The 13,750-nt window shown below is 45.5% G+C and overlaps 1 protein-coding gene across 4 annotated transcripts in view; it reads left to right on the forward strand.

Moving 5' to 3' along the window:
- SLC46A3 (solute carrier family 46 member 3) overlaps positions 1 to 7,537 on the forward strand; it is a 39,609-nt gene extending 32,072 nt beyond the window's left edge. For 3 of the 4 annotated variants that reach the window (XM_077298289.1, XM_077298290.1, XM_077298292.1), the window contains exons 4-6: positions 1,670 to 1,753; positions 2,793 to 2,949; positions 5,355 to 7,096. In XM_077298289.1, coding sequence (XP_077154404.1) covers positions 1,670 to 1,753; positions 2,793 to 2,949; positions 5,355 to 5,436 — 323 coding nt within the window. In that variant the 3' untranslated portion in view covers positions 5,437 to 7,096. Of the gene's footprint in view, positions 1 to 1,669; positions 1,754 to 2,792; positions 2,950 to 5,354 lie in introns of all 4 variants that reach the window. The other variant, XM_077298291.1, reaches the window with a different exon arrangement.
- The last annotated feature ends 6,213 nt before the right edge of the window (positions 7,538 to 13,750 follow it).

The raw sequence follows: 13,750 nt of genomic DNA on the forward strand, positions 1-13,750 counted from the left end.
AACCTTGTCCAAGTACAGATCACGATGCACGGATTGGGGGCCGCAGGTCTCCTGACCTGAACTTGGCAGCGTCATGGGCAAATATAAGGCTGCTGGCTTCAGGTCTGGAGACCCACCGCCAGTCTGTGCATTGCAGTCTGTACATGGACGTATAAGTGCAGCCTAATTCTTAGCACATCATGCCGCACGGTGGCTCAGTGGTTAGCACTGTTGCTTTGCAGTGCTGATGTCTTGTGCTCAAATTCCAAATTCCAAGGACAACATATGCAAGGAGCTTGTATGTTCTCCCCATGTTTGTTTGGGTTTTCTCCAGGTTCTACTTTTTTCTTTTTCCACACTCCAAAAACCTACTGATAGGGAATTTAGATCTCAAGCCCCAATCTGGACAGTGCCGATAAGGTCTGTAAAGTGATGCGGATTTAATGGCTCTATATAATCAATGCATAATAAATAAAACCTTTAGACTAGCCAGTCTTAAAATGGCTCTTCCCAATGGTTCTGCAGATATTCAGGAGTCTGAGAAAGTCGAGCGACAACCCCACAGTGGCCATTTCCAGTTTGTTATGCCAGTATCTCCAGCAACCTGACAATGCAAACATAGGTGAAAATATAATTTAAAGAAACACTAAACTTTAAATGTCCAAATTAAATAATAAGTTGCCTTCACTGTCTGTAGAATTTGGAGTCCTGAAAGGTTCAGTCTTGTGGAAATCCTGCAGAAAACAAGAGATTAATCTGATGATTAGTTCCATCTTCAGCTGGTGGCCAAATGAAGACTTGCCTCCGTATCCAAGGAGCATGGTTTAGCAATCTACTGCAGACAGACCACATGAGTGGGGGGAGGCTCCTGCTGCAGCCACTTGTCTTAAAACCCTCCATATACATTAGATAGCTGCCTGCTAAAAGATCATTCGGCAGACAGCAATTTCTCCAGACTCCTCCATATCCACAATACTCACTCTGGCCAAAGGCCCTTGTATTCTTTGAGACAGCCATTGTCGGACTTCTTTGTGTTGATGAGCCGCTGCCAGAAAACAAAAGAATCGGCTGCTGAAATTCAGCAGGCCAGAGCCTTCTCTCTCTCATTGGACTGTCGGCTCATTTAGATTTTGGTGGGTTTGGCGGAGTTTAGTCTTTTGCCGCCACACACAGGACAGTGAGGAGGACATCCGGAGACAGCGATGATTTATTTACATACTTCATATATCAGTTTAATAGCAATATGAGACACCTAGAATTACAGGTTTGTCCAAGACTTTTACATTGATGGCCATTAGGATAGGTCATCAATATCTGATTGAGGGTGTGTCATCCGGCACCCTTGCTGATCAGCTGATCCCGATGCCGGCAGTGGTCGGAAGCGCCCAGTTGTGGAGCTGCACGGCTCTGTCAGCTGGATGGCGGCCACAGCCGCGTACTGCACATCCGCCCCATTGATTTGAATAGGTGGCGGATGTGCAGTCCCCGGGCGCGGCCACTATACCACTGATGGAGCTGTGCATAGAGAACATCGTAATGGAGGGTGTGCCGGGTGTCAGGTCCCCAGCCGTTCAGATATGTAAAAGTCCCAGATGAGCACTTTTTGAAGAAACGGATGCACGTATATTGTCGTTTTTTTTTTTTTTTTGTACATTTTATGAGCTTTGAGTTTTCCGATTTTGTTTTGCAGTGAGACTTCCTTTCTTGTTTTCTGCAATGCCCCTTCCTGTCCTGAGGTCAATGATGTCCAAAGTGATTTTGGAAAATGAGCAAGGTAAAAAATGGAATTCCAGAAACGACCATAGATCCGCCCCAGCAAGTTTATATGCAGGGTTGGACTGGAGAACTGGAGGATTCTCCGGTGGGCCCAGGCACTGTCACCAGCTGGCATACCGGGCTAGGAGCTGCCTAGGGCCCCCGCTGCTCCACGGGCCCCCAGCCAGTGGCGTGTCTCCAATAGCGGCACACCATGCAGCTGCTATGGGGCCCGTGAGTCATGGGACCCGCCCAGTGCCAGCAGAGCAGCAGCAGGAGATAGGAGGCTAAACAGAAATTAATATTCACTCTTCCCCACACCCCCGTGGGCGTGGAGAGGGGTGAATATTAATTTCACTGTAATAGCTGCCACTGTTAGCCACAGACTGCGGCTAACATACTGCATGTAATGCCAGTGTGGCTGCATCGGAGGTGGAGGGGGGGGGGGGGGTGTCCTGCAGGCAGCTAACACTGAGGGCAATCTGGCCTGTTTATCCGGTTCGGGGGGGCCACTGGCCAGATTGCCCTCATATGCGGTGGGCAGGGAGCGATGCCTGCAGCTCCGCTGCCTACCGGAGAAAATGGCAGAGAAGCTGCAGGGATCCGTCCTGCTTCCAACCTGGTGCTTCCTGCCTGATACAGCAGCGCGGCTGGATGACGTCATCGATCAGCACGCGGCTGTGCCGGAGAGGAAGCTACTGGCAACGAAGATGTTGCTGGAGAACGAACAGAGAGGCGAATGGTGCTGTGTGTGTGTCTGCGGGGGAATATGTGTAGACCCCTTATAATAATGGTGGCCTGTGCAGGACCCTTATAATAATGGTGGCATGTGCAGGACCCTTATAATAATGGTGGCATGTGCAGACCCCTTGTAATAATAATGGTGGCATGTGCAGGACCCTTATAATAATGGTGGCAAAGGCAGACCCCTTGTAATAATGGTGGCATGTGAAGACCCCTTGTAATAATAATGGTGGCATGTGCAGGTCCTTCGCCTGAGTATTACGGTTGTGAACCTCTGAACTTCCTCCCTAATTGAGCTCCTTCCTGTGTTACAGGAGCGTTGTTCGCTTGCATCGCCTGTCTGGAGAGTCTAACAGGAAGCCTGACCGTTGCCGTGTTTAACAGCATCTATGGAGCCACGGTGCTGTGGTTTCCTGGGTTTTCCTTCCTGTTATCGGCCGTCCTCAGCTTGGTCCCGTTTGGCCTGGTGTGGTAAGAGCAACCTTTGTACAGAATATAGAAACCTTCGTGAATTTCATCTCTTCTATGTAACCTTAATTTCTCCCTAGTAATTGAATGATAATCTAATCTTCCATAATTGCGTTACCGTAATGTAATGATCTGTAGATAGCAGAATTGGCTTGTGATGGGCAGTGAGCACGAGCCGTACATTAACCTTATTATATTAGCGTAGGAAATTATGAATATGCAGAGATTTATGGCAAGAAAAGATGGATCTAGGTGCATTTCACTTTGTATCCTGTTTTTCATGACCTCTCGTTCTCTTCACATCCATTTATTTGTTCCTCTGGTGAAACCTGCTGTCCTCGCACAGTTAAAAGTGAGGAGACCATCTGGCCCACCTCTGCATGGCCTTTATGGTTTGCACACCCTCGGCAGCTCTATCGTCGATGAACATCCAGGCCTGTGATTAGCGTGAGCAAGTTATACCATTCCCAAAACAACACGACAACTTTAAAAATATATGCAAAATTATTTTTGGAGGCAGGTACAGCTGTGGCCAAACATTGTGAGATTGATGCAAATTTTGGTTTTCAAAAAGTTTGCTACTTCAGAGATTTAGATCTTAAAGGGGCTGTGCACACGTTGCAGTTTGTTGTGCTCAGATATGACACAAAACCTGAAGGATTTCCTTGTACCAGTAAATTGAATGAGAATCTTGAGCTTATTTGTCCTTCTTTCAGCATTTTGCTGAAGATCTAATAAGTGGGGAAAAATCTGTACCAAAAACGTGGCAAAAACCTGCTTGTTTTACGCAGCGTTATTCCTGCCAAGAGATGCAGAGATTTCTGCTGCAAATGTTTCTGGGTTTTTGATTGTCCACCCGCTTTTTGATGATTGACCACAGGTTCTCAATGGGACTGAGCTCTGGGGAGACTCCTGACCATGGTCCCAAAATTTCACTTAATTATCACTTTTGCCTTGTAACTTAGTGTCCATCATAGTGGAAAAATCATTGTTCATCACCAAAGTACTCCTCGATCGCTGGGAGAAGTACCGTATTTTGAGGGTTATAGGACATACCGGATTATAAGACGCACCCCAAATTTTGAGGAGAAAAATAGGGAAAAAATTTTTTTTAATAAAATGATGGTGTTTTTTTTAAAATCCATGCGTCTTCTTGCTTACCGGATGTGGTGGCCACGGTGGAGCTGGGTCCCAGGGTCGCTGCTGGAGGTGGCAAGAGTGGAGCGTTGCTGCAGGCTGGGATGAGGGGGTGTTCGGATGTGCAGTGCGTCGTTGCCGGTGTTCGGTGCTGCGGGGGCTCTGCCGACATCTTGTGAAAGCCCAAAGCCCCCGCACTTACATCGTTTCCTATGCGGTGGACTCTGGGGAAAATGGCTGCCAGGGGGCGGTGCATGCGCTGATGGAGATCTTGGCACCAAGATCTCGGGAGATGAGATCTCAGTGCTGAGAAGCTGGTCACTAATCATGGATAAACTGTGATTCTGGGTAGTGAAGAGGTTTGAGATCAAAAGCCAGGAGGGTAGGTCCTTGACAAAGGGGTGAGACAAAGGCGTAGTCAGGAAACCGTCTGAGGTTACTATTCCAAGAAGGTAGCGGATCACAACAAAAGAGCTAGGCAAAGGGATGGTCGAGACAAATCCTAGGTCGAGCAGCAAAGATCAGAATACCAGACAAGGAGCACAGAGCAAGCACTCGCCTAATGATCAAAGCTACAACTGGCAGCAATCAAAGGCAGAGTAATTTCTGTGGACAAGAGACCTGGATGAAGTCCCGGCACACCCTGGTCCTGATTGGACGACTAAACTATCAAACACTGACAGCTGAGTACTCGACAGGATCCTATTGGACGTCAGAGCTGTCAGTCAAGAGACACCGCTCAGCACGCCCCATTCCTAGATTGAACGGCAGAACTGTCATTCACTGCGTGCAGACACTCGGATAGGAGGAAACGTGAAGACTCCAAATATCTGGGAACCTCAGCAGTGCCCTTTATCAGGGATTTCAGACTACTACATGTTTCTTGCACTTATATAGAAGCAAACCAGCCCTCACATTTGTATTTATACGTGCCTTTATTCAATTAGAGGTATATGTTAGACTGCGGCCAGGAGTAGTTGAATGGAGCTCCTGGTCAGCACTCCATACACTTAGAATGAAGGGGCAGGGCGCATGCGAGAGCAGCCGTTCCATTAATCTGCTCCTTCCTGCAGTCTTGTGGCCAAGAGAGGACAGTTCCCTGTTCTGGTGATTGGAACCACTTTAATCTGTAATTTATGTAGAGTGGAATACCCCTTGAAGTGCTCTTGTGGGCTGTGGTCTCCTACTACGGCCTACATCACTCCTGTGGGTCTATCATGTCGGCTCTGTTAGCCACATCTCCAGCTAAGATCTTATTTCTCTTACTTCAGGCTTTTGCTGTGCATCGGGTATCAAGAACGGGACCACGTTCTCCTGATTAATGAGGAATCCAGCACTGAAGGAGAATCGTAACACAACGTCGGAAACCTTTAGGAGAATCGGTGAATCTTTCACTCTTGGGGGAAATGTGCTATGAATTATTGTATTACTGCTCTTCTCAACATGAGCTTGGTTTTGATTTTTCGTCAGATTCAGTAATGGTCGAGAGATATCTGCAGGTCTTCCCAGACACAAAATAAGAATCTACGGTAACTGTAACATATATACAGTGTAGTGAAGTGGAAACGACCATGAAGAGGAACTTCAGCCGTCCTAACTTCCCTGTCCCAAAATAGGTTTTATTTAACTGACTATTTTTATGTAAGATTATGTAATGTTGAACATACTGTCCCATCATAGGCTTCAGGTTATAGATCAAGAGCAGATTTATGTATAGTTTTGTGGAGAAATATTAACTAAAACCTGTGTAAGTCTAAGGAGTCCAGTAGGCGGTCCTAATCCGAAATTGATAATGGTCTATGGATCATAAAAGGAAGGCAGCTATCAAGTATTGAGTAAGTCAAGCCATCTGTAATCAGTTTATAAACCCACAATGAGCAGGATTTCAATAAATCATAAATTGGGTCTATTTCACTAATCTTTCTTGCTCCACCACGGTGCATGGACTAGCTGTGGTTCTACTGACTAGGACTAGACAGTCTCATAGGCACAAAAATATAATTACAATTAGTTTGGTCACTATTAAAAATAAAAAATCCTGCAATTATCACACCGGCTTGTGGGTATTTTACGACTTCAGCTTCCCATTGTTTCAGGAAACAACACATGTCCATAGCCACAGTGGTTGTATCCTGACCATATCTTTGTATTGAAGTATCTAATGAGCGTGTGCAATGGTAAGTCTGAAAGGAAAGGGGGAGCAGAATAAGGTGTGACATCTCTTAACACATGATCCACCAATCACAGAATTAGCTGTGTATTAGGGTGTTACCTGTCAGTGTAGTCCTGCCTCTGATGACAATGAGTCTGCTGAAAACTTTGTGAAAGGACAGGAAGTATGAGTATATAAAAGTCCCAGTGGCCAGTGTGAAACCTGTAAGATTCCTTATTGTATTAACTAATATAATACGAAAAAAATCGTAACATTGCCCAAACTTTTTAAAAATAGAAGTAACAATAAAAAAAAGATGTAACCGGTCGTTTTCTGATGACACATTCCCTTTAAAAAGCCTACTTAAAGGGAAGTAAAACAAGCTGGAACTAGATTTCTTGTTTTTCATGTATTACGTTTAACATCTTGCATTGAGTCAATGTTTCTTCTTTGAACGTTACTAATCAAGTTTAAAGAAAAATGAACTAAAATGTTCTGCTTTTTATGTTTATTAGGTAGGGCATTGTTTATTCGATACGCTTCATTAATTTAATTAACAGTAATTGAATTACACTATGCTTTGAGTCAGGAGAAACAAAAGGAATGCGTTAAAAGAAACAAAAGGCTTTTTTGTCTGGAAAAAAATAGTGACTTGTGAACAAAATTGCTGGATTCATTTCTGAAGCGCAGACATGATCTAACTTTGAGTGCATGAAAAAATACACACTTGCAAACGTAAAAAGAGCAGGGGAAGTTGAATTGTTTCCCCCCCCAAACGCAAGTCATGAAGACAAAATGGATCTCACATAGATGTCATGTGTGTCAGTATTTTACTGCTTTAGGGAGAAGGAGAAGCAAAGATTTTTTCCAGGTCACCACCTGACAGCACACTGGAGGACGTCCTTCTTAGCCATGATGGGACAGGAAACACGAGAGGTTAAAAGGACCCTCCCCCTACCACCCTTCAGTGTTTTTCCTGTCCCATTATGGATAGGAACGGCGAGAGGAAACTACCGTTCTGTGCGGGGGGATGTGGATCGGGGGGGCTTTGCCTCACCCTTCCCTCCATAAGGCGCCCGCTGGCCGACACCCGACCGAGGGTCCCTCTGCCTACCAGTGTAGCGCTGCTCCTGGTATGAGGATCGCTTCCCCCTGCCGGGGGCTCTCGATCCTTCCGTCACGCCCCCTGGTGCATGCGATCCCAGCGGCGGCCTCTGCTGATGTCGGCGTCTCCATGCGGCCGGCATGGGGATGGAAACCCTCGCTGCACCATCCTCTCTTTCCGGCCGCGCGTCACTTCCGGTTTGCGGCTGAGGGGGGCGGGCGGCGTCTCTGCAGTCGGTAGTGAGCGCGGGAGCGCTGTACAGATGAAAAGAGGAACAGAAGTATAAAGGTATGTGCAGGGGCAGTAAGCGATCTCCAGTGCAGTAACATGGAGGACGCAGCTAGAGCAGAGGGGCAGGAGTCCACAGCGCTAGTAAGTAGAGCAGGGCTCTTTGTTATGGATATCTTAAAAAAAAAAAAAAAAAAAAAAAAATGGGGCATTATCCTAGAGTTTGTTATTTTCTATAGGCTGCCTCATTACCTGAAAAACCGTTAAAGAAACCTGGCAAAAGCAAGAAGTGCCCTATTTGTGCAGCCAAGCTGAAAGATACCTGGCAGAAACCCCTATGTGAAGCGTGCACCTGCAAAATCATAGGAGAGGAGCAGGCTTCTCTTATGTCAAATATGAGAGCCATGATAAGAGAGGAGGTCCAGGCTTCGGTATCAAGTCTGGTACTACCGCAAGCCTCACCTTCAGAGAGACCGAGCAAAAGGCAGAGGGTCGATTACTCTTCAGGAGACTCGTTATCTGCGGTATCGGATATAGGGGAGGAAGAGGAGAGCAGAGACCCTCCAGAGAGAGGGAGGAAATACTTATTCTCCGCAGCAGACACAGGAGAACTGTTGGAAGCTGTACGGCATACTATGCAGATTGAGGATCCACAACCATCTTGTTCGGTTCAAGATGAAATGTTTGGTGGCCTGCGCTCACAAACTGCGATGGTGTTTCCTGTAAATTCCCATATTAGATCCATGATTTTGGATGAATGGGAGGAGGCGGAGAAGAGATTGACTATTCCTAAAGATTTCCGACTCCGCTTGCCGTTTGACCCGGAGGATGTTAAAGAATGGGTCGATGTTCCTAAAATAGACATTCCATTGGCGAAAGTGTCCAAAAGAACCTCAATCCCCTTTGAGGACTCTTCCAACTTAAAAGAGCCCATGGACAGAAAGGCAGATGGACTTTTGAAACGGGCCTGGGAAAGTTCTTCGGCGGTTATCGGAGCTAATATTGCAGCAACATCAGTGGCTCGCTCCATGGACCTGTGGCTAAATGATCTTCAGGATCAATTAATAGCCAAAACTCCTAGAGATACTATCCTGAAATCTCTGCCTCTGTTAAAATTGGCAACCACCTTTTTAGCAGACGCGTCCGCAGAGACTGTTAGATTTGCGGCTAGAGGGCAATCTCTCTCTAATGCAGCCAGAAGAGCTATCTGGCTCAAAAGCTGGTCGGGTGATATGCACTCCAAAAATAAATTATGTTCCATACCCTTCTCTGGGGGCAGGGTCTTCGGACCAGTCCTCGACGATATCTTAGAGAAAGCCGCAGATGTAAAAAAGGGGTTCCCCGAAGAAAAGCCTAAAAAATTCCAGCCCTTTCGGAGACCCCGCTATAATCAGAAACAGGATTACAGGGGTAAAGGGAAGCAAGGTAGATGGAGCTACCAGAAAGGGGGAGATAGTAGACCCAAAACCAAGGACTCGAGTTACTCAGGTCCAAGGTCCAGCTACCATAGAAAATGACGCCATCAGAGTAGGGGGTCGTCTAGCCGGATTCCTAGAAGGTTGGAGGGAAATAACAACGAGTCCTTGGGTGTTACAAGTGGTGTCCCAGGGGTACAAAATCGAATTTTCCTCCCTTCCGCCCGAAAGATTTCTGGTGTCCAGTACACATCTAAAATCATCGTCCCCCATGTGGTCGGATATACAGGACCTCCTAAAAATGGCAGCAATTGTTCCGGTCCCCTCTCAAGAAGAGTACAGAGGTCATTACTCGAATCTCTTCTCAATAACAAAACCATCAGGAGAGTCGAGAACAATTATAAATCTGAAGCACCTAAACAACTGGGTGGTATACAAAAGGTTCAAAATGGAGTCGATTCGGTCTACCATTCCTCTGTTGGGAAAGGGTATGGTGATGTGCACTCTGGACCTAAAGAGTGCATATTACCATGTTCCCATTTACTTAAACCACCAAAAGTTCCTGCGGTTCGCGGTAAACATGGAAGGGAAAATCTATCACTTTCAGTTTCGCTGTCTCCCCTTCGGCCTGGCGTCGGCTCCCAGAGTTTTTACAAAACTTATGGTAGAGGTAGTCGCATATCTGAGAAATCAGGATTTGTTGGTAATCCCTTACCTAGACGACTTTTTGGTAGCGGCAGAGTCAGTAAACCAGCTCAGGATCAACTGTCAGTTCCTCATATCCACTCTAGAGAGTCTCGGATGGATCATAAACTGGGAGAAGTCAGATCTAATACCAAAATCCAGAATAAAATTCCTAGGAGTCATGCTCGACTCGGAAACAAGAATGTCCTACCTTCCGGAAGACAGGCTAAAGGGTATAGTAAAAAAGGTCCATCTTTTCTCCCGAGGCCGAAATACGATCAGAGACGGGATGATAATACTGGGGCTAATGACGGCCTGTATCCCTTGCGTGAGATGGAGTCAGTTTCATTCCCGACAGCTTCAGCAGGGAGTTCTGAAGAGCTGGAACAGAACGCAAAATTCTCTAAATCAAAGACTAAATCTTTCTTTTCAGATCAAGAGGTCTCTGGTATGGTGGACTCTCTCCAAAAATCTCCGGCTGGGAGTACCATGGCTCCAAACTCCGAGTGTGTCAGTCACGACAGACGCAAGTCAGGAAGGTTGGGGAGGTCATGTCCTGGGAAGATATTTCCAAGGTCGCTGGGAAAGAAAGGACAGCAAGAAGTCATCAAACCACAGAGAGTTGCATGCGGTTTGGAAGGTCTTAACGGCGGCACAACATTTGCTGAAGAACAAGCATGTAAAGATCTTCTCGGACAATACGACGACCGTAGCCTTCCTTCGACACCAGGGGGGCCCAAGACATCTGGCATTGCAAGATCTAGCAGAACAGATCTTCAAGTGGGCAGAGAAGTCGGTGCGGTCAATCTCGGCGGTACATCTGGAGGGATCCAAGAACCAGTTGGCGGATTTCCTGAGCAGGAAAAGTGTATCCCCTACAGAGTGGGAACTAAACGACGAAGTATTCAGGGATCTTTGTCATCGTTGGGGGAAGCCGGCTGTGGATCTATTTGCTACAAAGCAAAACGCAAAAGTCAAGACCTTTTACTCCCTAAACCCCTGGGAAAGCCCAGCTGCGATCGATGCCCTGTCACAGCCTTGGAACGACGGTCTTCTGTATGCGTTTCCACCTCTGGCATTGATTCCAAGAGCACTCAGGAAAATCTGCGAGGACGGGGCCAAAGTCATCCTCATAGCTCCTCACTGGCCGAAACGAAGTTGGTTTCCAATGCTAAAGAGATTATCAGTGGAAGAACCCTTCCGGTTACCAGACAGAGAGGATCTTCTTCTACAAGGTCCAGTTCTACACCAGAACCCAGGAGCGCTTCAGTTGGCAGCCTGGATCCTGAACGGAAGGTCTTGAGGGCAAAAGGTCTTTCAGATGACGTCATTTCTACCCTTCAAGCCAGCAGGAAGCCGGTGACATCTGCCATCTACACAAAAATATGGAAAACATTCTGTGGATTCTGTGGGAAGATGACAGTTGATACTGACCATCCAGATATCCCAAAAATTCTTGACTTCTTGCAGTCAGGATTTCAGAAAGGTCTCAGACCAAGTACATTAAGAGTCCAGATAGCGGCCCTAAGTGTATTTTTTGATTTTTCTTTATCTACTCACCCCTGGATTAGTCGATTCTCTAGAGCAGTCCAGAGGCTAAGGCCATTTATTAGGAAATCAGTCCCACCGTGGGATCTTAATCTGGTCCTGAATTTTCTCTGTGATCAGTCCTGGGATATATCGGGAGACATAGACATCAACAAACTCTCTCTTAAAACCGCGTTTTTAGTTGCGATCACATCGGCAAAAAGGTTGGGGGAACTACAGGCTCTTTCGGTACAGAACCCGTATTTACAGATCTTCGATGATAAAATAGTACTAAAGCTTGATCCGGCCTTTCTCCCTAAGGTCGTTTCTGATACTAATATGAATCAGGAGATTGTTTTACCGTCTTTTTGCCAATTCCCTAAAAATCAAAAAGAAAGATTTTTTCATAACCTTGATGTAAGAGAATCAGTACTCAGGTACCTTGATCTATCTAGACCCTGGAGACAGGACAATAACTTGTTTGTTCAGTTCAGGGGTTCAAATAAGGGGAAAAAAGCGTCTAAAGCGACTATCGCACGGTGGATAAAATCTACAATTGATTTAGCCTACAAAGCTAAAGGTCTAAATTCCCCGGTTAATCTTAAAGCCCACTCATCTAGGGCCATGGCCACATCATGGGCGGAGAAAGGGGGGGCTACGGCAGACCAGATCTGTAGAGCTGCATCATGGTCTAATCTTAGTACCTTTTCTAAACACTATAAACTAGATGTAGTTTCGCCTCAGTTGGCTTTTGGTAGGAAGGTACTTCAAGCAGTGGTCCCACCCTGAATACCATTCTCCTTTGGTATTTCTCCAGTGTGCTGTCAGGTGGTGACCTGGAAAACAGTAATTAGACTTACTGGTAATTGTATTTCCAGGAATCCATCCTGACAGCACTGTTAGTTCCCTCCCTATGGTTTGATCTTTATACTTATGTGATGTAACATTTGTATGATTGATTATCTTGTTGTAATAAAACTTGTTTTTGCATCCATCCAGATGTGTTACTTTGGAAAAACACTGAAGGGTGGTAGGGGGAGGGTCCTTTTAACCTCTCGTGTTTCCTGTCCCATCATGGCTAAGAAGGACGTCCTCCAGTGTGCTGTCAGGATGGATTCCTGGAAATACAATTACCAGTAAGTCTAATTACTGTTTTTTCTTCTTCATACTAGATAAACTGAAGCAGCATGGATTGTAAAAATGTATACATGGACTAAAAATGGGTCCTGCACATCGAAAAATCATGGACCATTTTTCACTTAAGAGAAAAAAAAAACCTGACGTATGAAACCATATGAAAAAGGAACAAAGATTTATCAGGGTTTGGTACAAGTTAGCAGTTTTTCTTGTTTATCAGAAAGGAGGAACTTTTTTTTTTTTTTTTCACAGTTTGTGAAAATCGGACCGCACTCAGATTTTTCCACAGTCCCACCGACTTCCATGGCCAATTTTGATCCAACGCTTGGCCCAATTCACTATTATTGGTATGAGTGCTATCTGAAAAATGGCCATCTGAATGAGCCCTGAGGCTGAGCTTCCCCACATTCAGCAGGCTCCCTCCTACCAACGAGCACATGAGATTGGCGGTAGCGTGCAGGAGTTACCTGCAAATTAGTGCGCTCCTTTGCCCTTACAGATGGGCATGGGTTTTGGCTACACACATATAAACAGGAGGTCGCTTTTACATTGATGTGCATTTTTGAGGATGGCTTTAGCGCTTATTCAAGTGGGTTCCTGGCAAAATCTGCCTGAAAATGACATTGGCCCTGTGGGGGGGGTTGTCACTTTTTTTTTTTTTTCCCTTGTGGCTTTTGCTGATGTATACTGCCCCACTTTGCACCAAATTCATGTACCATGTGTGCCATTTGATGAAAGTTAGGAAAAGCTCTGTTTTATTTATTTATTTTTTTTGTCATTTATCATTTTTGTGACTTTGAGGAAAAAGTCACAACTTTTTCAAAATGTGGTAAAAAGATGCGACTTTTCGATTTAAGTGCAGAAATTTACTCCTGCGGAGGACTGAAGTAGAGTTGTGCAAAAAATGGTGCAAGTTTTTAAAAAGATGCAATTGATAAATCAGGTGAAAACACCTGGAACCACAGAACTGTACCAACAACGTGGGAAACAGAGGAAAGATGGGTATTACATACCTGGTAATGTGTTTTTTCATGAAACATGACGGCACCACGAGATAGGGGATCCGCAGGGGACAGAAAACCTTCAAGATAAAAGGGGCTGCTCCTCTCTCCACATCAGTTGTTTTACAGAGCACGAGAGGAACTCCGCATGTTAGAATAATAAAGGATGTATTATTAATGTGTACACTAATTACCAACACCCGAGGGAGTGTATAATGCTAATAATGCACCCAACTAATGACGTGAAAAAAAGGGCGGGAATATAATAATATAATATAAGGGTGCCGTCATGTCTCATGAAAAAACACATTACCAGGTATGTAATACCCGTGTTTTTCCATCATACATTACGGCACCACGAGAGAGTTACAGAGACTTGTAGTCTCTTAGGGAGGCTTTCTATAATGGAATGGGTACA

The sequence above is a fragment of the Ranitomeya variabilis genome, chromosome 3 (assembly GCF_051348905.1).
Source record: "Ranitomeya variabilis isolate aRanVar5 chromosome 3, aRanVar5.hap1, whole genome shotgun sequence".
Classification (NCBI taxonomy): Eukaryota; Metazoa; Chordata; class Amphibia; order Anura; family Dendrobatidae; genus Ranitomeya; species Ranitomeya variabilis.